General features: G+C 48.9%; 1 protein-coding gene across 2 annotated transcripts in view; it reads right to left on the reverse strand.

Moving 5' to 3' along the window:
* Positions 1-819: 819 nt before the first annotated feature.
* Ninl (ninein like) overlaps positions 820-26,043 on the reverse strand; it is a 67,301-nt gene continuing 42,077 nt past the window's right edge. For both annotated transcript variants that reach the window (XM_038330373.1, XM_038330374.1), the window contains 14 exons: positions 21,157-21,331; positions 19,771-19,881; positions 19,564-19,644; positions 16,720-16,852; positions 15,113-15,219; positions 14,317-14,624; positions 10,979-12,043; positions 7,910-8,014; positions 7,451-7,520; positions 6,704-6,862; positions 5,905-6,018; positions 4,661-4,828; positions 3,724-3,837; positions 820-1,536 (listed from right to left, as the gene is read on the reverse strand). In XM_038330373.1, the coding sequence (XP_038186301.1) occupies positions 1,345-1,536; positions 3,724-3,837; positions 4,661-4,828; positions 5,905-6,018; positions 6,704-6,862; positions 7,451-7,520; positions 7,910-8,014; positions 10,979-12,043; positions 14,317-14,624; positions 15,113-15,219; positions 16,720-16,852; positions 19,564-19,644; positions 19,771-19,881; positions 21,157-21,331 (2,902 nt within the window). In that variant the 3' untranslated portion in view covers positions 820-1,344. The remainder of the gene's footprint in view (positions 1,537-3,723; positions 3,838-4,660; positions 4,829-5,904; positions 6,019-6,703; positions 6,863-7,450; positions 7,521-7,909; positions 8,015-10,978; positions 12,044-14,316; positions 14,625-15,112; positions 15,220-16,719; positions 16,853-19,563; positions 19,645-19,770; positions 19,882-21,156; positions 21,332-26,043) is intronic.

Here is a 26,043-nt window from a genome sequence, read left to right on the forward strand (position 1 = left end):
CCTGGATGTCCTAGAAAACTTGCTCTGTAGACCAGGGTGGCCTTGAACTCACTGAGACCACCTGCCTCTGAGTGCTGGGATAAAGGTGTGCTCCACCACTGCCCAGCCCCACCGGTTTTGGCAGTGCCTATACTGAGTCTTAGTATTTTACCGTTAGTAAAACTAGTCTCTGCATATCAAGAGTGTTCCTTTCTGGGGTGTGAAGAGCTGACTGGAGTAGAGAATCTGTGTTTTTTGGTTTTTTTTTTCAAGACAGGGTATTACTGCTGTATGTATCCCTGGTTGTCCTGGAACTGGCTATGCAGACCAGGCTGGCTCAAACTCACAGAGATTCACCTGACCCGGCTTCCTGAGAGATGGGATTAAAGCAGTGGTTCTCAACCTTCCTAATGCTGTGACCCTTTAATACCCTTTAATACAGTTCCTCATGTTGTGGCAAACCCCAACCATAAAATTATTTTATAGCTACTTCATAACTGTAATTTTGCTACTGTTATGAATCAATATAAATATCTGATATGCAGGATATGTGATGTTATCCCCAAAGGGGTTGTGACCCACAAGTTGAGAACGACTGGATTAAAGGCATGTGCCACCACACCTATCGATCCCTGCTTGTATTTTTACTGGAAGATCCAAACTCAGGTTTCCATATCATGCACTTTGTCCACTGAGCCTTGTTCCTACCCCCAGTGACTCTTATAAAGCTATTTACTTATGTGTAAAATACTTTAAAAAACTCAGAGTTAAATCAATTTTAATAGAAAAGAAGTTATTGAAAATACAGTAACTTTTCATATCACAGTAGAATACTCTGGTAAACCAAATGGTCATAATTTAGGCATCTCAGTTATAAAACTACACCTTTAAGAATACATGTACAGTTTCCAGTGGGACAACATTTCTGTAATGAGATTGCACTTGCACAACGAACACTGCTGTCCCTGAGCGCACCACCTCCGATGCCTCCTCCCTCCCACCTCCAGGAGCAGCAGAGGACTGCTGAGAACCACCTCTTCCTGGGGGTGTACTGACCCACATGGAGAGCACCTGATCCTGCACTTCAGTCTTCAGCCCAAAGCACAGCACTCAAAACTCTGCCACTTTCCCTCTGTTGCTCTCTGCTGAGAGCCTGAGTCTTTCAAGAGGATCAAACTTGAGGACGTAACCCAGGACGTTACCCGAGACTCACTTCCCCAGCACCTGGCACGTAGGAGACAGTCATCGAATGCTTGTAGGGTGAACAGGAGCCAGTCCTTACGTGTCCTGGGAGTGTGGCTAGTGAGCCGTCGGAAATTATGGCATCAGGGTAGAATTATTTGAAACTCTAGGAATAAGCAGCTTCTACACAGAAAGTGACGCTGGTGCCATCTTACTGATCAGTTTGTTGAGTGCTCGAACTTTTTCTTCTAAGACGCAGTTTTTCCGCTCAGCACCTCGCTGCTTCTCTTCTGTGAGCTGAACAGCTTTCATGAGGTGGGCGTTTTCCACATACAGTTCCTTGAGCAGCAGATCAGATCTGGTGTTCTTCTCCAACTAGACAGGGGAGAAAGTCACACTTTTCTGTGAACTGCTGCAGGCTGCTAGGCCAGCCTGCCCCTCATCCCCAGCTCGTCCTACCCGTAGTGAGCTCTGACACACATACTGGATACAGTGACAGTTTCTGCTCCCTGATGTAAGGGAGGAAAGATCTGCAGAACTATGTGGAGAAAACTTAAGACAAGGTTATGACCATCTTTGCACAAAATAAAAAAAACCCTGCTATTCAGTGAAGATTGAAATCTTCACTTCTCCAGAAAACTTGGTTCATGTCTATGTGCTCTGCCTCGGTGACGCCACACAGGGCACACCGAATTGCTGCAGCCGCCATGGGAACCAGGTGTGTGAGTCCGTTTAGTATGTACAGGGAGACTGGACAGACTTCAGTGATGGCAACAGGCAGCTCCAGGCAGTGGTCCTTGCCGTGTCCTTGTTTAAGACACACAGACACAGAGATCTGAGCACTGGGCTCCATGAGCCACACGGACGACATGGACAACACCAGTTCTGTGGCAGAGCACAGTGGGATGAGCGGGGTGTGGCCTCTCTAAGGACACAGAGAGAATCCAGTCAAAAACTTAGAGCTGGGCACGAGCCCTGCAAGCAGAGCAGAGGATACGCACAAAGGCCCTGTGGCTGGCGGGTGCCTGGGAGAGCTATGGTGGGGGAGACTTGGAGTAGAAGTGAGAACAGGCTGGCTTGCCCCCGCTTACTCTCGAGTGAGTGGCAGCTTTCAGACTGTGCCCAACTGTGGATGGCTCCATATTAAAAAGCAACAGCCTTGACTGGAATGACTGTGTTTGGAATATAAGTGGCAAGAAAAGGATGGCTATGCCGTTTACTCAAGCAGAGAAGCCATCTGCGGCACACCAGAGATGCCAACTGAAATGGTGTCACCAGTTTATAGACGCCAAATCAAGCCAGAAACACCAGGCACGTCAGCTCATGGGCCACACCATCAGTAACCTCTCGCCTGAGACTAAAGGGAGGGGTAGAGCGGGACTAGCATGTGGCAGGCACACTTCTAGTCATGAGGTCCCGCAGGAAAACCGCCACAGTGAAGGACGTCTGCCTCTTTCCCAGGTTCCAGTGCAGGTGCAGGTTTCTTGCATGTGACACTCAGCTACCACAAGCTGACCTGACACAGTTGCAGTGTCCAGCTCTGCGCCTGGACTCCTTGGAGGATCTTCCGTGTACCTGTATCAGCCCCATCTTCAACTGCGGGTCACCCCCTGAACGCTGCACACTCTGACCTGTTCTTTCATCCTGTGGCCTACATGGCTGTAGATTACTGTGTGGAACGCGATGTGTGGCACGATGGTTAATATGAGTTAAGACTGGGATCAAAGAACCTAGGATTGCCAAGTGGGCAGTTACCATGGGAAACCAGAAGTGCTTGTTAAACTGTAGCCTAGCCAAGGACATAGATATAGCAGCTTGTGAATTTATGATTAATCCAATCAGTTCTGACACTGTAGAAAGACACAAACAAGCCCATATGCTTGACATGTGACATTCATGACAAGGAGGCAGAGGGCTCAGAGTTATGTAATGGGGAGCAAGGCAAAGGAAGGGAATTTCCATCAGCAGAACTTTGAGTTTGGGTGTGTGTGTGGGTGTGTTTGGGTGTGTCTGTTGATGTGTGCACACGATCATGGGGGCCAGAGGTTGAAGTCTGGGGTCTTCTTCAAATGCTTTTTAAGTTTTTTTTTTTTGTTGTTGTTGATTTTTATTGAGTTCTATATTTTTCTGCTCTCCTCCCTGCCTCTTCTCTACCCTTCAACCCTCCTTCAAGGTCCCCATGTTCCAAATTTACTCAGGAGATCTTGTCTTTCTCTACTTCCCATGTAGATAAGATCCATGTATGTCTCTCTTGGGGTCCTCATAGTTGTCTAGGTTCTGTAGGCTGGTTTTCTTTTTTTTATGTTTAAAAACCACTTATGAGTGAGTACATACGATAATTGTCTTTCTGGGTATGGGTTATCTCATTCAAAATGATGTTTTCTAGCTCCATCCATTTGCCTGCAAATTTCAAGATGTCGTTATTTTTTCTCCTGGATTAGTAAATACTAAAGAAAAACTATGCACTTTCTGCCTGTGGTTCTAAATGAACCCTTCATGGACCTCCAGGTTCTGGAAGCAGAGCCTTGTTGAGCCATGGGGAGGGCAAGAGGCGGTACTCGCCTGTTCTCGAAGCTCTTCTACCTTCTCCTGTAGCAGCCACTCCACATTGCGTAGCCGAGCCTCGACATCCTCCACCTGGTCCTCCTTGGCCTTCAGTTGCTGCTTGTATTCTTCCTGCACAGAAGTTACACACCAGTGTTGTACTCAAACAGAGCTTCTGGGTTTTTTATTTATTTATTTTTTATTTATTATGTATACAATATTCTGTGTGTATGCCTGCAGGCCAGAAGAGGGAACCAGATCCCATTACAGATGGTTGTGAGCCACCATGTGGTTGCTGGGAATTGAACTCAGGACCTCTGGAAGAGCAGGCAATGCTCTTAACCACTGAGCCATCTCTCCAGCCCCGTTTTTTTTTTTTTTTTTTTTTTGAAAGATTGTACAGAGTGTTGCACCTACATGTATGCCTGCATGCCAGAAGAGGGCACCAGATCTCATAATAGGTGGTTATGAGCCATTGTGTGGTTGCTGGGAATTGAACTCAGGACCTCTGGAAGAGCAGCCAGCATTCTCAAGCTCTGACCATCTCTTGAGCCCCCCTGGGTTGTTTTTTAAGTGAAAAACGGCTAAATGCACAAATCTGAGCATGAGAGGGATGATGGGCTACCTGTGCAGATATCAGCAACGTCCCCACAGGCTACAGTAACCACCTCTTGCGCTAGTTCAGGGAGACACTGTAGACTACTGTCATAAGTGACCAGTACCAAACGAGCTTCCAGAATGCTGTCACTCTTCACCTGTGATGACCTACTATGACGGTGTGACCTGAAGACACACTGGGTTTGGGAGAATCTGTGGACCCTGGCTGGAGGGGTCTCTGGGTTGGTTGGCTTCCTAGACTTCAACTAAGACCCTGGTCTACCGTCAGCATCTATTACATGTCCCTTGCTATTCCAGCCTCCCAAGCAGCCAGCCTGAAGTGGCAAACCCCACTCACCTGCAGTGCGTTTAGTCGTCTCCCAGCCTCCTCCTCAAGCTTGAGCTGGTGCTGTAGCTCGGCTGCGTGAGCTCCAGGAACCAACTGACCCATCCGCTCCTGCAGGCACTGGACAATCCGGCCATGCTGGGACTGTGCAGCCTCCAGCGTCAGCTGGACACTGTGCAGCTAGGAGGACAAGTTTTGGCATGACTGATGACTGCAGAGTCATTACCAGACATAGTCAAAGTGTTAGCGTTATATTCTCTGTTAGGGTCACCCCAGGGAGGTGATCTGTGGTGTAGGACCTGCCTGTGTGTACGGCAGTCCTCAGGGACTCAGAGCCAAGTTCTCGCTAGCCACAGTGTCTCCATGCAATGCGGTAGGGAAAGATTGTGTCTAGAACCCTCAGGGCAACAGCTCTGGTCCTCGCTGCTGGATGAGGTTCTGGTCCATTCACTGTCTATCACAGCCTACTTCACGGGACCAGAGTGGGGCATAAGCCATGTGGGCCCCACCTGGTTTCCTTACACGGCAGAGGGAATTCTCAGTTCTGAGACTTGGCTATGGCTCAGGTCCTGGAGTGTCATTAATACACAAGGCATTGAGAACTTTGGGGACAGGAATGGAATCTGTCCCCAAAAGGACTGCAGCATAAGGTCCTAAACCCAGGGGACCAGGGCCACAGAACTCAGCATGGCTAAGAGCAGTCTCTGCTATTAATGCATAATTTAGCCAACTCCTTCAATCAAAGGTAAGACTGAAATACAAGTTCAATGAGTTTGATGCTGGATGTCTTATCTAAAACACAGAACATTCTTTTTTTTTTTTGGTTTTTCGAGACAGGGTTTCCCTGTAGTTCCTAGAGGCTGTCCTGGAACTAGCTCTTGTAGACCAGGCTGGCCTCGAACTCAGAGATCCGCCTGCCTCTGCCTCCCGAGTGCTGGGATTAAAGGCGTGCGCCACCACCGCCCGGCAACACAGAACATTCTTGACAGCGCAAAAGAACTTGCTGCCTCCGAGACCCCAGAGGCAGGAGTGGGAAGACTGGTTCCATCAGAGATCCCGTTTGATCTCTGATCTGTCCCTGTTACCACGAAATGGAGATGCCTCCGAGCCTGCTGAGTTCCTGGTCAGCTGTGGAGCACCTGGCTGGCCCAATAACATCTTTGGGCTGGATGCGTCATGGCAACTGTCAGCCTACTGCTGATACTACTCAGAGCCTAGGACCGGACCAAGTGTTTCCGGTCACCTCACCTACCCACCTGGCCTTGACTCTCTTTGAGGCTTTCTGTCATCTCTGCGTGAGACAGTCGTAAGCCCTGGCATTCCTCAGTTACACGTTCAAGTTCAACTTCAAGGTTTTGGATTTGGACACCCTGTTTGTAAAAACAACAACAAAAAACCATTTTTATAATTATGAGCAGAGCCTGAAAGAAACCAGAAAGTTATGGACAAGAAAAAAAAAAAACGCAGAATTTTTATCTCCCATGACCCTGAGAGGTTGAGGCCCACACCTCATTTCTTTACTCTCTTCTATTCAAGCGCACCTCTACTGTGAGCTTGTAACAGAGCACACAGCGTCCTGCAGTGCTGTCCTTATGGAACCTGGATCGTTCCCAAACACTGCTATTTGAGGACTTGGCATCTGAAGGCTGCACCATCATTTACTCATTCAGCTACTGCTGATGACTGATTCTGGTCCTGTTTTCTATTATAAATAGGACATCAATAAAAACACTTCCAGCTAAATCCATATTGCTTTTAGGTACACTCTTCACAAGCAAAATTATAAGGCCAACATACAGGGGTACTCTCAGGCTCTTGCTATTTATTCTACTCTGAGAAAGCCGGAGAACCCCACCATTTGCTCCCTGCCACCTGCAGTAACACAGTTTGTTCCCCTTTCTACATCCTGGTGACTTTACCAAAGCTGCTCAGGCTGACCCATTTCTCCAGGGCTTGCCCTTTACTTCACTTCTGGGGTACCCTCCTTCCTCCTTGGCCTCCACCACCCATAGGCCCTCCTTCCAGCCACTTCCCAGGTACAGCCTGGACCCTGACCTGCTGCTCCTCCCGGCACCCTGCCTCCTCCAGCTTCCGCATCAACAGCTCGATGGCAACGCGATTTTCCTCCTTCTGGGTATGGAGGGCAGACGTGTCCCCTTCCAGCTGAAGGATCCTGCAGCTGAGCTGTGACAATTCATCCTTATACTTCTGAGTCTACAGCAAAAAGAGTTAAAACAATTCATCCTTATACTTCTGAGTCTACAGCAAAAAGAGTTAAAAAGAGTTGATACAATTATATAGGATCCAATGCATAAGCAGCCAGTAAGGGCAGGTATAAAAACTGGAGATCCAAATAGGCTAAAAGAGTCTTATCGGTATCGTGCCTTGGCTGTGACATTGTTAAGGGCTGAGGCAATGTCCTCCCCAAAATTCAAATCTTGAAATCCTAACCACAGCACCCCAGAATGTTGACTAGACTTGAAGAAATGCACTTTAAAGGTGAACTGAGGTGATACTGGAGTCCCCGTGAGAGGAGGTGAGGACACAGGTACTCACGGAGGGACTACCATGCAGAGACTGAAGGAGACTGGATGGCACGCATGGCTGCTAACAGTGAGGATAGCTGCCAACCTAGGAGGGGCCTCGGATCCTCGCCAGGGGCCTGATGAGGAGAGCTGAGGTCGGCTGCAACTGGATTTTGAGGAGGAAAAAAAAATTCTCTACTCCCCTTTCATTAGAGAGAAATTTCTTCAAGACACTAAGAAAGGGAGGTGATACCACTCATGCCGGTCAGTACCCAACCTGTGTGCTGAGCTCTTCCAGGTCAAAGCAGGCCTGTTCCTTTTCTCTCTTTAAAAGCTCAATCTCCTCCCTGTTGAAGAAGCAGATTAAAAACATCACTCACAGCCTGGGCTCAGCTTTGCCTCCAGCTCTGCCTCACTGATGTGTAGTAGGTAGTAAAGGCTGGAGAAGATCACGGTGGGCCCTGTTCCCCTCCAAACACTGGCAGCCCCAGCCCCTCCTCAAGTGTCATGTGGGCTATTTCTTCAGGGCTAACAAATGCTATGTCCTGAGCTGTGGGTGGGGATGCCAGGCAAGTGGCAGCTTGTACATAGACTAGACCTCTACTCTGCTGACCCATAGACGGCAGCTGGAGTCCCCAAGCTGTCACATCCCCCACCGTCCTGCCCCTCCTAAGCTCACTCGGGAGTAGCATCAGGCTGCAGCACACAAGTCTAGGGAACCATGAGCCCCCCTTACCTCTGTGTTTCATTTCTGCTCTCTGAAGTTTCTAGTTCCAGTTGAATCCTCCCCAGGTCACTTTTCAACACCAAGTTTTCTTCAGAAAGCCTCTGAAACTCAGCCCTGTGGTCAAAGTTGAGGAAGCCAGTGAGACCTGGAGGGGGCAAGCTGGACACAGGCTCGCAGCCAGTGCACAACAGGGAGTGCTGAACACTGCGGGCTGCATCCTCTCTCTGGAGACCAGCACGAGGCCTCCTGTCTCCAGGGAGCAAGCGCTGGTGCCTACTCCCTGAGGGCCAGGTCCTTTGAACCACACCCACACCTCCTCCATGCACTCAGCACCCGGATCCTGCGGACATCTAGAGCCGGTGAAGAGCCAAGTCCCACGTCGTGTATGCCTTCTTCACAGAGGCCATACTCCAAGGGCATCAAACCGAACAAAAACCTGGAAGCTGAACTGAAGCTGCGAGCAAGCAGGGTGCCTCATGAAGCTGGGCCAGCCCAGGGCGCAGTGTCTGTGCCGGCAGCACAGCCAGCAGGGCAGAGAAGCCATACTGTGGGCACCCGCACAGCTGCGGCACAGAAGGAAGCCCAGGCTGTCTCAGGTATCTCATTTTGCACTTCTCTGCAAAGGCAATACAGCCAAAAGCAGCCTCCACTGAGGCTCTCAAGATCCCTTGAGGTTAACCTCATGCAAATATGAACACACAGAGATTAACAGACATTTGCAAAGGCCACCAGGAATGACAGCAGAAACAACAAGCTGACCCATAATCAGATCCCCCAGGAACCTTAGACACTAGAAATATCTGAAGCCAGGGTACTCAAGACAATACTCTACACCTGCTTAGGAGGCAAAGGTGTGGAGAAACACCTATAGACATCTGCAGGAAGTAAAGAGCCCTTTGGGTACAATGTGGTCGGCCTGGAGGGTGCCAGGCTTCTAGCCCGTCAAAATGTCTGGCATTGTTCTGTTTTTTGCTTTATATATTTAAGGGAGAAACACATATCAGTGTTATTTATTTACTGTTTTTTAGAGATAGGATTTCTCTGTGTAGCCCAGGTTGTCCTGGAACTCACTCTGTAGACCAGGCTGGCTTCGAACTCAGATTCACCTGCCTCTGCCTCCCAAGTGCTGGAGCAGGCTGGTTCAGCAGCTGAACCCTGCTTCCTTTCCCTCTGGTGTCCTTCTTTTTCTGACCACTTTCCTCCACTTGGCAGGTTCTCTCAGCTCTCACAGGACAACTAATATGCTCAGAGTGTACATCAATGCTCTCGGCAAGGCTCTTGCCCTTAACTCGCATGTTTACAGCAGTGCCAGCAGCATGCTGGGTAACATTTGCAGACTGACACTTCCTGCCCAACCATGCTAACATTTATGGGGTATTCCTTTTTGAACAATACCTTTGATATCTACAGTATTGTCCTTCTAAAGGATTCTTATATATGTGGCCAAAGGAACCACTCCATGTTTTTTAAAAGCCTAGAAAACATATATTGGTGCCTTTCCTCTTACCTCTGGGTTTTTATTTTGATGAATTCTTGGAAGATAATGTTTCCTGCTGAAAGCCATGTCTACTTTCTTTTGTTTATTTTTTTTTAAATATATTTATTTATTTATTATGTATACAATATTCTGTCTGTGTGTATGCCGCACGCCAGAAGAGGGCACCAGACCCCATTAGAGATGGTTGTGAGCCACCATGTGGTTGCTGGGAATCGAACTCAGGACCTTTGGAAGAGCAGGCAATGCTCTTAACCTCTGAGGCATCTCTCCAGCCCTCTTTTGTTTATTTTTAAAGGTTTATTTATTTATTATGTATACAGTGTTTTGTCTGTATGTGTGCCTGCAGGCCAGAAGAGGGCACCAGATCTCATTACAGATGGTTGTGAGCCACCAACTGGTTGCTGGGAACTGAACTCAGGACTTCTGGAAGAGCAGCCAGTGGTCTTAACCTTCGAGCCATCTCTCCAGCCCACCATGTCTACTTTCTTAAGTTGTCTATAAAGTGATATTTGCATGTCTAAAATTCTGCTCTATCTATCTATCTATCTATCTATCTATCTATCTATCTATCTATCTATCTATCTATCTATCTAGGTCCTGGGTATAGAACACAGGGCATCACACATACTAAGTACACGCTATGTCACTGTGCCATACCTAAACCCCACATTTTCCCCCAGAATGAAAGCAACTGTAAGCTTTTCCCCAGTGAGCAGGAGTTCACCTTTTATTGAAAATGGTTGTATCATTCATATGTGACCACACACAATCCTGGAATACACCCATGTGCCTGTGTGTCACTGTGAGCCTGGACTTCCTGTAATGACCTGTCTTTACAGGGGCAGATACCTCCTTAGTGTGCTGAATGAGGGTTGGTGGGAGTAAAGAGAAACATAAATGGTCCACCATAATGTGCCTGCAAACATCTCCTCCACTACCAGAGAAGGAGCCAACCATGGCCTGTAGCTTAGGCAAGCCTTCCCAGATCCTGGCATCTGTGACAGAATTGGTACCCACCTACATCTCACCTCCTCCCTATGGATGGTATCCCAATGACATTGGCTACAGCAGTATTTCCAGCCCTGTAGCAATGAGTCCCCCGGATCCCTGACAGTGCTGAAGCCACCCAAAGCACTACAGCCCAGGGGCCCATCCCACAGAAGAAGCCTCATTGGCTGCTGCCCACCAACCAACACAGCAGACTGCTGATTCACTTTCATCTCAGAGCCTGGCACAGAGGCATGCTGCAGCCCCAAATCCCTGCTTCTCTTAAACTCAGAGGGACGAGGGTTCACAGACGACCTGCAACTTACATGAAACCTCCAAAACTCTTATGAGGTGGGGACACTAGAGTCAGCTGGGCTGCCTCAGGAAGGCCTACCCTTCCTCTCTTGGCCCACTTGCTGATACCCAGGGATCAGGAGAGCCAGGAGACAGAAGTGGGCTGTGATTCCTGCACAAATAAGAGGAATCATACAGATACATTGACAACCAAGAGCTAGAAATTGGGGGAACTGTACAGTGGTCACCAGGGACAACTCTGAGGGCTTGTGTGCATTTTATGACCAGGAGTGACAAACCTGTAATTCTCTCTGGAATCCGCATCCCTTTCAAGAGCCCGGACAACGTCTTCCAGCTGCAGAAGCTTGGTCTTCACATCATTCATCTCACTCTCTGACATCACTGATGTCACCCTGGCCTCCGTTTCCTCCAGGGTGGCAAAGTGCTTGAACTTGACCTCTTGTGAATCTGGGAGCTCAGAGCAGGGCAGTGAGGACCTCATCGTGGAAGCTTCTCCGGTGAAATGGAGCCAAGTCTGTTGGATACCCTCAGCATCCCCAGTTGGCCCCTCTGAAACCTGTCCCTGAACCCCAACAGGGGCTGGATTCCTGTCCAGAGCAGCTGGGCCCAATCTTGGCTCCAACATCTGGAGCTTTCGGCTCTGGCCTGTTAAGGCCCTGGCAGGAGGCTCTAGCTCTTTTGGAAGAGCTCCCTCCTCAGAACTGAGTGGACCTTGATGGTTGTCTCTGACACCCAGGCGTTCGGGGGATCTTCTGGACACTAGGGTAGGGGTTGGGCCTGGCATAGCAACTATACTGCAATGCTGGCCAGGAAGTTCACTCCCCTTTGCTCTCCCTTGGCCAGGCCATTCTGCTGGTGCTCCTGACAATCCATCAGGGCTGACAGCTTGCCAAGCTGGTAGCTGTTGCCTGCTGTCTGGACCCAGGGACATGGAGCTAGGTGTCCTCTCCTGCTGGCCACTCACCACAGTGGTTCCATTCTTCAGGAGAGCACGCAGTGCATCTGCCTCCTGCACAAGTCCCTCTACCTGATCCCTATAGGTTTGTTCCAGCTTCTCCTTCTCCAGGGTGAATGACCTGCAGATGCGCGCTTGCTCCTCGCTCATCACAGCCTGCAGCTTTAACTGCTGCCTCCGACAATGGGCCAGGACCTCCTGTTCCCGCTCCTCCCTCCAGCCCTTCTCCAGGGCAAGCTGAGCAGCCAGGTCCTTCACTCGCTGCAGGTGTGCCTGCAGCAGCTGGTCCTTCTCACACTGATGCTGCAGGGACAGACTCTCGCAGCAGGCTGCGTGCTGGGCTTCCAGCCACGACAGCTTCTGGTTCAGCTCTTCTTCTGCCTCTCTCCTGCAGAAACACAGCCATGCACTTCAGCTTCTGCCAGCTGAATCCCAGGCCTTTCCACTCAAAGAAGAAAAAGTCACTGGAATTCCTGCGCTAAGTGCCTAACTAGCCCCTCCCTCCTTCCTGTAGACTATTTTGTGTCGAATGCCCAGTTCCTTCTCTGGAGTCCTTTGTGGAGTCTACAGTCACAGAATCATTCACCATGTCAGACAGCTTAAAGGTAATGGGGTTACTATTAGGTAGAATTAAAATTCTTGTCCTTGGCCACACTGCAAGTGGCCTTGGAGGCCTTGCACCAAGTGCTACTGGGTAGCGTTGGTCCCAGGGGTTAGCGAGACAGATAAAACTGACCCCCACTCAAAAATCCCCTTGAAATCCCTATAAGCAGTTTGGCCTGGGGTTTCCTGAGCCTAGAGAGAGTGGGGAGGATGTGGGTGTGAGGTAAGGGCTAGACAGACACACCCAGCTTGGTGAGGCATGCTGTGTACCCTGGCAGGGGACGTAAGTACAGTTGGGCTAGCTGTGGCTCCACCCCCACGGACAAGCTACCAGGTGCCCTGCGCAGCTCCCTACAAAAGAGGAGCCTGGGATCCTGCATGCTGCAAGAAAGAGGGCTCCCATGCCCTAGCCTTTAGGTACCATACCAGGCCCCAAAGCAGCTCGTGTTGAGGAGATAGCTTAGGATTTGGGGGGAGCATGTGACTTGAAGATGGCTGCTTCTGCCTGTCAGGAGTGCCACAGTCAGTGCCCGCAGGTCTCCAGCAGCCCCGAATGTCTCTGCTGCTATCATCCCCAAAGGGAGGGAGCAGGGCTCTGATTCTCTCTCCTTCACACCCTATGTTTTCTGGCTACTCTCAATTCTGTCCCACTGAGGAGCGTGCCCACTTCAATCGGAACTGACGCCACGACAGTGGCTTGAGTTGCAGCTGTCTACACAATGACAGGAATGTGTCCCTTTGTCGTCAACATCTGGATCCAACAAGATGACACCAACTGAACCATCTGCTCGGTCTAGCCAGTGGGAGGCTCTGGCTCCCAACATGAGGGTGGCCAGCTTAGGAGGCAGGAAGGACCATTTTTTGTGGGGTAACAACCTATACTAGCTATGTGTCCCCAGTAGCTAAGTACTGACTCTACCAAGTTGGCCTCAGGGAAGAGAGGGCAGGTGACACTTCTCAGATAACTGACACAATGCAACCCGCCACATTCAGGTTTTCCAAGTGACCCTTTCCTTCCAGATACAAATATTTTAGCTTTCCAAGACTTTTCTCACTAATCCAAATTAACTGTCTATTTAGAGGGGCTTCTGGATTTTTCTTCCTCTATAAAATGGCTAATATTGTTTGTCAACTTTGCTACATTTGGAATCAACTAAAACCCAAGCACCTGGGTACATGTGTGAGTGATTATTTTTTTAAAATATTTATTTATTTATTACGTATACAATATCCTGTCTGCGTGTATGCCTGCAGGCCAGAAGAGGGCACCAGATCTCATTATAGATGGTTGTGAGCCACCATGTGGTTGCTGGGAATTGAACTCAGGACCTTTGGAAGAGCTATCTCTTAACCACTGAGCTATCTCTCCAGCCCATGAGTGATTATCTTGATTGGATCATTTGAAGTGAGAAGGCCTACCCAAAATCTGGCCACACCTTCTGGTTGCAGCCCACATAGAAGGACATGGAAGAAGGAAGCTTTTGCTTTTTGCCTGCTTGCCCTCATTCTCACTGGCAAAGTCATCTACCCTGTTGCTGAGGCCTTCCTTCACTGTATTAGAACCTACTTCTTCAGGATTCCACCACAGACCAGTTGAGACATTCAGTCTTATGGACTGAACAACTACTGGCCTTTCCTTTGAGAGAAAGCCACTGGACTAGCCAGTCCACAGCCTGTAAGCCAATCTAATAAATATACTTCTAATATGTTTGTCTGTCTGTCTCTCTGTTTTTCTCTTCTATCAGTTCTGTTCCTTTAGAGAACCTGGACTAATACACCAACTTGTTAATGTCCTCAATATTTAGTGATGGGGAATACATTATCTTGCTATCAGACAAGCGAAGAGGAGGAGGAAAAACAGAGTCTAGGCACAACCCAGCAAACTGCTCCATGACCCAAGGTGACCTGGAAATGAAATTCTTAGTTAGAAAAGTGTTCTCTGGGCCCTTGATGAAAGGAAACTTCCCTGTCACTAGGCACTGGATCCTGACCAGTACATAAGTCTACGGTCAAGTTTTGGTTCTTGGCAAGCATCCCTGAACAAAACCCATCCCAAACCTTATCTGTTGCAGCTGGTCCTGGTGTCGCAGGTGCATCTCCACTTCTAGTCGCTGGGCCAGAGTGCACAGTGCCTGTGCACAGCAGTGGGCCAGCCCAGCTGAAGCAGGCTCAGGGCTCCGTGCTGCATCTTGCAACTGCTCCTTCAGGCCCAGGATGACCTCCTGAGACTTGGCATACAGGGCCTCTAGATCTGCCTTCTGGCCCTCCAGCACGCTGACCTCAAGCTGGAATGCCTGCTCCAACTCCTTTTTATCTTTCTCAAAGTTTCTCTTCATGACCTCAATTTCCTTCTCATAGTAATTTACCTAAAGAAAGATGGGCAGTGATAATTAGGAAGTGCTAGCAGCGTAGCGCATAAACAAGAAGATATCAGGCAGGATGCTCAAAGGAGCTGGTGGCCCAGACCTGACCAGGTCCCAGGACGGAGGAAAGGGGATGGCAGGGTAGTGATGTTACCAAGGTGTGCAGTGTGCCTATGTCACCCCTTCACAGAAACCCTGTGCTAGGTTTAGGGGGTGAGCTCAGAAGGCTTGGGACCAAGACTGGCCAAGCACCTGGCAAGTACCATGAGTCTAGAACATATGACAACTAAGGAGCCTTCACAAGACCAGTAGGGTAGCACTCCACAGCCTGGAAGCCCTAGGGGATATACAGGCAAAGCCATGTCAGAAGCTTCCAGCATATCTACCAGGGAACACGAGGATACAATAGTAGAATAGAACGGCCTGCCCTGACAAGCAGTCTGAGGAGCTGGACACATGGCTTTGCAGCCTGAGGTCCCAAATCCCCTCACCTTGGTCTCCAGTTGCATCCTGAGCTCCTGGTAATGTTCCTTCATCTGCTCCACCATTATCTCTGTCTCCAAACTCATCGGAGCAGAGTCACCCACGAACAGATTGCCTGCAAGGAGGACACTCTATGACATTATGTCTAGGATACCTACAGTGCCTTCTTGAGCCTTCCATCTGACTTCTAGATGGCAGCTTTCCAACCTGGAACACGTGAGTGCAGGTTGGCAAGACGGTCTCTCTGCCCTCCACCAGCACTGTATAAAGAACACGGGGTTGGTGGTAAGGGTCACTCTGCCCTGCAGGTACACTGTGGTTGAGGATTCTGGGACAGAAGGAAGAGTCAACTGCAAGTTGATACTACAAAGAACTCAGAGGTTTTTCTCAAAAAAGATTTATCCATATTTTATGTGTTTGGCATATATGCCTGTGTAAGGTGCCCATGGAGGCCACAGATTGATGTCTGATGCTCTGGAACTGGAGTTACAGATGGTTTTGTGGGCTACATGTGGTTGCTGGGAACTGAACCCAGGTCCTCTACAACATGCGCTTAACCTCTAAACTATCTCCCCAGCAGGGTTCCAGTCTCCACCGTATCACTGGTTACTAAGAGAGAACCAGGAAGCTCCAGCTACATTCACCAGGCCCTTTAATTCTCTGAAAGATCCTTGTCAGACGGTGGATTCACTGCATTTAAAGTCTGGTTCCAGATGATGCCAGGAGCACAGAGGAAACGAGAAGACAAGGCAGAATGGCGACAGCTTCACAACCTCCCTACTGTGTAAAGCTTCATGCCCCAGTCTCCACACTCTTGAACATGTTCAAATGCATGGGTTCACATATTCAGTCTCTGTCCCAGGGATTCTGGCAGCCATTCATGTCCCACATAGGTAAAGTCCCTACTAAGTTCCTCTTGAAGGGTACATGATCTTTTCCTGCTTTCCAACATAAACAACTGTAGGGTACATGGAGACTCAGGAGCTCTCAAAGACTGCAGAACAATGCTGAGGGGCGTGGACTGCCACAAAGCAACAGGGTAGGGGTAGTGAGGGCTGCTGGATTTCATGGGCAGCAGAGAGATGGGGGCCATGAGTGTCACACGATGCTGCTGAAGAAAGCAGAGCTGGGGTGATTGCACTGGTGACGACAGCCTGGTACAACCAGTGGGAGGGTAGAGACTAGCCCAGTACCCTGTCCTCCACAAGGGCTGTGACATCTCCACAAACCCCCCACCTTGGTCTCTAGAAAAGACCAAGAACACTTCAACATGGCCCTTGTCTTAACCCACTGCCCAACAGCCAAAGAGCCTCTAGTGTGGTTTCTACAAGACCCAGCAGCCAGGACCTTGCTATATGACATTCCATGCCAGTGACCTTCCATGTCTAGCCCTGTCATACCTGTGATCTCATAGGATCCCCTGTGGAAACAGGCCCCAAGGGCAAACCTGTATCCTCCAGGGTCAGCTAATTATAACGTCTGTGATTTCTACAAAGGTAACAAAATCTTCTACCCTCTCCTTATCTCTGACCTCTGGGCTGCCAAATTAATGTTCAGTCTTGTGGTCATGTCCAAGAGATCCACCCTCAACTTACCCTCAGGACTGAGCTCCTACCTGCTGGGCCACATCCAGGGAGCCGCCTTCTATGGGTGCCTGGGGTCCCTGAGGGGCTCTGTCGACTCCTGGGAAGCCGTACCCGCAGGCCTTCTAGCTCCGTTTGCAATTCATCATTGCGGTCCTGTAGGTCCTGTGTAGGCAGAGCGAGACGCCTCCTCCAGCTGCTGCAGCCACTCAGCCTTGAGAGGCCAAACCCAAGACTAGTCCCATCTGCAGTCAGTGTCCACTACAGGCTAGACATGTAGACAGGTGTAGATTCTGGACTTCCAGCATGTAACACTAAACCTGGTTTAAGACTCTCCTATATAAAGGTCCTAGCAGAACTAGTGAAATCATGTCTTGACTTCCTTGTGCTTACATCACTGGATATATGAAAGGGGCTCAAGGGGAAAAAGTTGAGGCTGGGCAGAAAACAAGAAAATTTTCAACAGGTATTGCTCACCACCAGGGTGGTGGCATAGCACATGCCTGGGGACCAACATCTCGGGTCATGTCTGGGGCTAAGTTTTGCTCTCTTCTGACAGCTGCAGTGGAACTGGCAGGAAATTCTATAGGTATAGCTGTCAGGCCAATTGTTTAGATTAAATGCTATAGAGTAGGATGCACTTAGCAGAGAGAAAGGATAGCATCTGGGAAGCAGAAGCCTGATGAGGTACAGGCTGCTGGGCAAGAGGAAACTGAACTGGGAGAGACCCCTTTGGTGAGGATGAAGAGTCTGCCTTTGTGACAAGCAACACCTTGTTTGCACTTTAATGACGTAAGTCTGGATGAGCAGGCTAAGACACCTGCTTGTTAAAAGCACAAGAAAAGAAGCTTCTAGGACATGTTCCTGGGAGGTCTGGAGTCCTGCAGAATCCTGGGAAGTATGATAACAATCAGTTCTGACTGTAGGTTCATATGCCCAGTTCTGTGATTGCACCAAGCAGAGGGTCCAAAGGCAAGGCCACATGTTTTCCCAGAACTTTCATCTACTCAACTTGTAGGGCACTCCCACTGGAGGAAGTTCAAGATGTATCACAGGAAAAGGAACCAAGGACACACGTAAAACAGTAGCAGTTCCATTTCTGAGTTTGTTTCTGTCTATTTCTTTACAGTCTTTGCAATGTGGGAATCAATTTCATACCATGTAAAACTATATTATAACTCTTGGTGTCATAACCGTGCCTATAATGGCATCCCCAGAAATAGATATGTATTTTCAGCAGGAATTGACTCAGAGCAAAGCCTTACGGTCAGTGGAGCTGTAAAGAATCACACAACCTAAAACCAGCTGTCTGCTTCATCAACATCCTTTAGTAATATCTTAAGATAGCTATAAATTACCATTTGTCATATTTTTATTATTGTAGTAAAAACATGAGAAAAATAAATGACTGACTAGTAAACTCTACTGATTTTAGATTTCCTATCTCTGTCGGTGGAGTTTATTATTGAGTGGGTTTATTTTGGCTGTGGAGACCAGACTTATATATGGTGTATATGAGGGTTCTCTAATGAATTACAACCTTCTGTAAAGTTTTAAGTGCCCATTCCTTGAGCGCCCATTTTACTTATCCTTGGTCACTTGGCAATGTTGTCTATGAAGGGTTTGCCTATGAAGGTGATTCTAGAATCACCAGTGTTATTTCTAAGACTATGCAAAATTTTAGCTGGGTGGTGGTGGTGCACACCTTTAATCCCAGCACTTGGGAGGCAGAGGCAAGTGGATCTCTGTGAGTTTGAGGCCAGCCTGGTCTATAAGCCTAGTTCCAGGACAGGCTCCAAAGCTAGAGACACCCTGTCTTGAAAAACCAAAAAACAAAACAAAACAACAACAAAACACAAAACAAAACCTATGAAAAATTCTACTAATTTAATAGTCACGACACCGAGCAGCAGCTACTGATTTACTCTCCTTGATGCCTATGATATAAAGGAGCAAACGGGCCTGTGGGCTCTTATGATTTTGTTGTTTGTTTTTGAGACAGCTTTTGCAACATTGCTCGTGCTGCCCTGTATTTGTTTTCTTGTGGGTTTTGGAGGGTACTGTTTTTTGGAGACAAAGTCTCAGGTAGCCCAAGTGAACTTCCAACTGGCTATGGAGTCAAAGATGAATGGCCCCGAACTCCTAATACTGCTGCCTCCACCTCCCAAGCCCTTGAATTATAAGCAAGCATGTGTTTGGCTTAAGACCGACCTTTAGTTCCTGGGTGCAAGCAATCCTCCTGCATCAGCTCCTGCATTCACTGAGACAGCACACTACTACACATTCCAGTTTCAGGGGCAGGAGTTTTTAACCACACATATGCCTCTCTTTGTAAATAATGTTTCTGGTAATTTTTATATAAATTAATTTTTGGTAAATTAAGCTTAACCAAAGGCTGACTAAAAGATTTGTGACAGACCACTTTATAAATCAAAAGTCTTTTCAGTATCATTAGTAATGAACCATGTCAATTCTGATTCTCCTTTCTGTTCTCACACTGAAACATCTTTAAGATTCATCCTGGGAGTACAGTCAGGGACACCTTCTGTCCTGGGATTTGACTAGTCACTGGGATATCTGCTGCTCCACAACTAAGCAACGGCCATGCATGACTGAGCACAGCCTGAATAAGAAGTTCTTGCTGGAAAAGATGCTCCTGCTGTCACTTGTAGGTCACCCTGCACCTATAGACCAAGGAAGGGAGAGAGCTTGAGGCCTCACATGGCCTCCAGGGTCAGAGCCAGGGAGTTTCTGAGAACCCGCAGTGCTGGCCCTGTGGCGCTGGTCCTCCCTTCCTGTCACTGCTATGGGGAAGGCTACAGGAGCAGGACTCAGGGATGCTCAAGATGGACAAGCCGACTCAGAAAGACACGCACCCTGCACTTGAGCTCATATTCTTTCAGGATGGCTGTGAACTGCTCTTCTTGGGCCAGGAGCTCCATGCTCTGAGGCTCGAGCTGAAAGTGAGAAATGTGTACACATCAGCAAATCAGGGTTCCCGGGAAAACAGGCACTGATGCCCTGACTATAACCCACCACCCACGGCCACTTCTCTGAAAACCCAGAACAACAAAAAGGCTCACCTTGTCCTTCAGCACAAACTGGATGTCACCCTGCAGGCGCAGGACCAGCTTCTCTGAATCGGAAAGCTTTTCCACCACTTCCATGATCTCCTTCTGTAATCGGCTATTTTCCTAGGAGACGTGGGGGATGGACAGGGTTCAGGACACAGAGAAAGACAATGACAAATGTCCACGTCTCTGTATGCTGGAGGCTTGTTCCTGGCAGCATTTCTCAGAAGGAACCCCGAGAAAGGCAGGGAGGGCATGTGGTTGTGTGCTGTCGCTGCATCAAGCAGGCAGAGTGCGCTGCTGGAACCCACAACGAACGTCCTTTGGCACACCCAACCACTCCAAGGTGATTGCTTCCCCACTGGTTCCCACTCCCATGTTCGGAAAGCTCATGAGTGACAAAAGAACGGTCTGGTAATGCACCATTTTTGAGCTGCTTTTAAAATGATGGGTTTGAAGTTGTGTCACTACGGCTCAGAGGTCAAGTACAATGGGAGTGGGTGTCCGTAGACAGGGCTGTGCTGGGAAGTGCCAAGATAGCAGCATCACACTAGGGTGATGTCAGTTACGTCCAGATACTCCTACCCCATCAGGCAAGGACTGCAGGACGCAGGGTGGGAGGGGGAGAGACCATAGAGGTCCTTAGGCATTGGGGCAGGAGAAGAAGCTGGGCGCAGAACAGCAGGAAGGCTCACAGGTCAGTGCTTCTGGAGCTTGGCTGTCTAAACAGCTCAGACAGCTTCTGGGAGCCAAAGGCAGGGTAGGTACAAGGCATCAACATTCACCAAAACCCTGAAAGCTGTGTCTGCTCGACAGGCCAAGGGGGCAGTGTCTAGAGGTGTTCCCAGACCCTAGGGAAACAGCCACGCTGGCTGCAGAAACTGACTCACTCTGATTTTGAGTTCATAGGACTCAGAACAGAGGAGGATGGAGCAAAGCCAAAACCTCTTACTCTGAGTGAGAGCATGACATCACCCTGCTCTGCTGTGGCGGTTTGAATGGGTATGGCCCCTACGGATCACATGTGTGAATGTGTGACCCATAGGGAGTAGTACTACTAGGAGGTGTGGCCTTGTTGGAGGAAGTGTGTCACTGTGGTGGTGGTCTCATATATGCTCAACCACACCCAGTGAGACAGTTCACTTCCTGTCACCTGCGGATCAAGATGTAGAACTCTCGGCTCCTTCTCTAGCACCATTGTCTGCCTGCACACTGCCATGTTTCCTGCCATGATGACAATGGAGTAAACTCTGAATTGTAAGCGGGGGGGGGGGGGGAGGGGGCATTTTTCTTTATAAGAGTTGCTGTGGTCATGGTGTCTCTTCACAGCAATAGAAACCCTAAGACATCTGCCAACATGTGCCTTCACAGTTTACACCAGGGATGCATCCCACCTACCTTCAGGGCCAAGGTCAGTTTCTCTCGGAGACTGGTTTCTTCAGCCTGGAGGCGGCCCACGTCCTGCTCCAGCGCAGCTCTCTGCCTGCGGGCTTGCTCCCAGAACAGCTCCCGCTCCATCTCTACCTCCGACCGCAGGAGGCTCAGCCTTCCCCTGTACTCTTGCTCTAGGTGCCTACGACACAGCACAAAACACACAGTCCCACTTGGAAGTGTAGCTCTGCCTCTCTGGACACCTGTCCTCGGAACTCCCCCTCTGCGGAACCCAGTCAATCTACTCAGAAGACGACCCGCGGATGCTACAGAAAGGTCCATTGGTGGGTTGCACCTCTCATGGGCTGGCAGAGGGGCCACCCAGTCAAGGGGGCTGGGAGGGTGGTGGTACACATGACAAATATTCAAAGCTTTCTGCAGAGCCCTGGGGTGAGCAAGTAGGCAGAGATCTCTGGGCAGGTACCCTGTTTGTCCTCTGCCTCTCTACCTCCTGCACCCATGTTGTACCACACCATACAGGCAGCCCTGGCCCACAGCAGCCCCATGGCAGGCCTTTGAACCCAGATGCACATCAAATCAGCCTCCTTCCGGGGAGCCAGGCTGCACGAAGCCTGTGGACAGTGAAGTCCTAACAGGTGTGGGTACTTCTCCCTTAGGCTCTGCTCTCATCTTCTGCAGCTGCTGCCAACAGTGGGCAAAGTGGGCCAAGCCTAGAGTTCCCGCTCTAGCAGCAGCTGCGCGGGGTTTCCAAGTCTGAACTGCAGGGGAGCAGGGCTCCTCAGCAGGAGCCTTAGGCAGTGATAACACCCAAAGAAGGTGTGAGTTTATCCTCCAGCTGACACAACCTGGACGGACTTGTATCTAAACCAAGAGCTTTCCAGAAACAATTTTCAAAAAGGAGGAAGACGGAGGAAGGGCAGCTGTGACTCGGGAAAAACACAACAAATCTGATTTTTTTTTTTTTTTTTTTTTTTTTTTGGTTTTTCGAGACAGGGTTTCTCTGTAGCTTTGGAGCCTGTCCTGGAACTAGCTCTTGTAGACCAGGCTGGCCTCGAACAACAAATCTGATTTACGCTCAAAAAAACAACTCGGGGAAATTTGTTCTTTAAAGATATTTTAAAGGTTGAAGATTTTAGCTCAGTGGTAGCTTGATTAGCACACACAAGGCTGTGGGCTCATTACTCAGCTCTGGAAAAGAAAAGAGTAAAGAGATATTTCCACAATGTACTTTATCATATTTGACCCTATCACCCTATTTAAAAACCTTGGCTATGGACAACAAAAAGGAAGTGGATAAAAGATTGCACACTCGGGATCTCCGCAGTCATCAGGAAAGTGTGTGTGTGTGTGTGTGTGTGTGTGTGTGTGCATGCGTGTGTGTGTTGGGGGTGTTCATGTGTGCTCTTGCTTTATGTGCATGCACATGGAGGCCAGAAATCAACATCAAATGTTTTCCTCAGCTGCTTCCACTCTCGCAGAGCCTGGAGCTTGTGATTCTGATAGGTGGCAATGGCCAGCAAGCTCCAGGAATCCACCTGTGTCTGTCTGTTCCCAGTGCTGGGGTTGCAGATGTGTATTACTGTAACTAGCTTTTTATATGGGTGCTGGGGATTTGAACTCAGGTCTTCAAATTTGTTTAGTAAGCATTACACTGAGTCATCTACTCAACTCCCTGTAATGCTATCTTGTAAGTAATGAAAGTTTATAAAAAAGAAGCAAAGATACTCTCTAGAAAGTGAGATTTCTGGTTTTACCTGTGTTTTCTTTAACAAATATATACTCCTCACTAATTTGTACTAATAAAACTCTAAGCTGACCATGAAAAGTTTCTGCAGGAACCTACTGCTAATTGCCTACTGCTATGTGATGGGATCCACAGGCAAGGGCTTCACTTAGCATCTCCATGAACCCCTCAAGCAGGTTCACACACAGTAACACTGTTCCAAAGTTTATGTTCCTCTGTGCCTAGGGAGACAGCTCTGTCAGCTAAGTGCTTGCTATGCAAGCATGAGGATCCCAGTTCCCCAGAACCATGCAATAAGTCAGGCACAGTAGTGCACACTTAAAATCCAACCCCAGGAAATCAGGGACAGGAAGATCCCTGGGGGATATTTGGGATCCAGCCTATCCTAATCAGCCAGTTCCAGGCCAGTGAGAGACCATCTCATCAAACAAGAGGGGCAGTCTATAGCTGACCTCTGGTCTCCAGATGTAGGTACATCTGCAGGCATATGCAGCCTACCACCCACATTCACTCCTGTATAAACACACACACACACACACACACACACACACACACACACACACACACAGAGAGAGAGAGAGAGAGAGAGAGAGAGAGAGTTTATGTTCCTCTGACCCCTCCCCCACAAAAGACACACCACCAAATCTTCCCAGATGGCTAGGAGAGAAACAAGTCCTATAAATGCTGACCAGGTAAATCATTTCTTTCTCTCAAACTGCGATCCAAAATCAGTTTGCTTTCAAAACCAATTCGGAACACAATGTTTAAAGAGGAGACTCTTCTGTGAACACCACTAGCTCAGGGCTAGTAAATGGCTGATGTGTGACCCTGAGGGGATGGTTCTTGGAGGCAGAACTGTTCCCCACACCCCTAGCATGAAAGGATCTGGTGAGGAAGCACCAGTGTCACTCCCAGTGTCACACACGAGGAGCAGCCAGCAGCAAGCCCTGCACACATTCTGGACCCAACCCTTGGGCGTAGTGTAAACGTGTCATGGCTATGTCAACCCACTGGACATATCAAGGGAGAGAGAATGACACTCAAGTGACTGCACCGGCCTGTCTTAGCCAACTGCCGGTGTTTCTCTATGTAAGCACTCTATCTAGCTCTGAACCATACCCAGTGCTTCTCTACGTAAGTACTCTATCTAACTCTGAACCATACCAAAAGCCCTTTCTCCTCTCTAACAACAGTTTCGCTCTGAAAACAGAGACTTCATGAGCAGTTCTGAGAAAACACAGAAGTGAAGAGAGGTTCTTAGAGTAGCAAATGCCAACACTGTGAAGATGAGCGGTAGCCTGGGCCAGAGCACTGTGGAAGAATTCAGAGGCAGGAAGCCCGTAGTCATCAACTGCTCATGAGAGCGGAAACCTAACAAGCCATTTCTTATGGCAACACCGTCCTGTGATAAACCAAAGTGGCCTAGCCAAGGGGAAGATGTGCCTGAACCAGGAAGTCAAGTGCACTCACTCCACCACTTAGTGGGTCTTATGCACACCCTCCTATGATGAGGCCACAGCTCAGGTGTGCCTGGAAACACTTAAAAGTAGATACTTCACTTCTAGCTTCGCTGAAATTACCACCGTCCTATCAAGGCACTGGTGCTGGGGGTGAGCGTGCAGCCACGCTCACACACACACACACGCATATCCATACATCCACATGCCTCTTCTCGGGTCTGCACAGAGCGAACGGTCTCACACGCATTTATCCACACTCATATATCTCTCCACAACCTGGCACTTGCACACTCGTTCTCAAACACAGCCGCCGTCGAGACTCACATCCTTATCTCCATTATGTCAACTGGCACACAACCCTCCTCACACATCTAGCCTTCCCCAGACCTCAGAGGGCAGGGGCCCATGTGGACACAGCAGCCCTGTCCTACCAGAGCTGGCCAGTGTGGGGCAGCACTGGCTGCAGGAAGGGAGGCAGGACTGTTCTACATAGCAGCAGCTCTATGGGAACTCAAGGGCACAGGCCATGGGGAAAGGGGAGCGGCTGAGACTTCACAGGGAACCAAAGGCCACAGCTGACTCCGCCTGACAAAGTGTGCAGACTGCACTCCTTGACACTCCTCAGACCTAAGGTTCTTAACACTCCTAAAGAAATAAGCTATCTCTGAGATGCAGCCGGACTAGCCAGGCACGTTGGCCCAGGCTACTGCTTATAACCACAGCTACTCGGGAGACTGAGACAAAGATTCCAAGTGGGAGGTCAGCTTCGGGAGATTAATAAGACTGTCTTAAAATGACATAGATTTCATTTCACTATATAAATAAATAAATATAAATTATATAAATAAAATGTAAATTATATAAATAAAAATATATACGTAAATAGCTTGGATGTACTTCTGTAGTACAACACTGGCTAAGTATACATGAGACCCAGGAAAAAGAGAGAGAGAACCTGGACAGAGAATACTTGGGTTTCAACTGCATACACCTGTGAGTAATTGTGGACAAGTTATGAGCTCGTCTGACTCTCCATTTCCCTGCCTGAAATGGGATTGAGATGGGTGTTGGGGGTTAGGTGAGGCAGCACCACAACAGCCTGAAACCTCACCTCCTTCCCTAACCTCTGGCTTTGGGCTGCCCTACAAAAGTGCCAGGACACCTCGGGTAGGAAGTTAATGGGCTTGTGGTTTAAATCTAGCATTTAGAAGAATACAATCAAACTGACAGGAGGGAGGGGCTGGTTCAGTAGCGTGGAGATCATCCTGAAGAGCCTGTGGTACCTGAAACCTGCTGTCCTCAGCTACACAAGGTGTTGTCTAGGCTGCTGTGGCTCCAATCTGACCCTGTGTTGTTCATCTCTTGTCCCTGAGGTCATGGGGGACTAATAGGCCCCTGGCCAGGTGGACTCAGGTACCAAAGGTGCATACAAGGTAAAAAATCCCTGTGAAATCCCCTGAACTCCCATCAAGCCTGTGTGGGAGGCTTCTTCAAGATCTTGAGTAAAGGCTCAGGGAGACACGACTCCACATTCCCAAGCTGTCAGGACTGCTGTGAAGAAGCATAGCCTTCTGATGCCACAGTACACACGACAGGATACACAGACTCCTCAGCAAGTGGACGCCCATTCCACACCAAGCACCTTCCCTTTTTCTCCCCTCATGCAGTGCAGGCCACAGTGATACAAGC

This window comes from Arvicola amphibius, chromosome 5, assembly GCF_903992535.2.
Source record: "Arvicola amphibius chromosome 5, mArvAmp1.2, whole genome shotgun sequence".
Taxonomy (NCBI): domain Eukaryota; kingdom Metazoa; phylum Chordata; class Mammalia; order Rodentia; family Cricetidae; genus Arvicola; species Arvicola amphibius.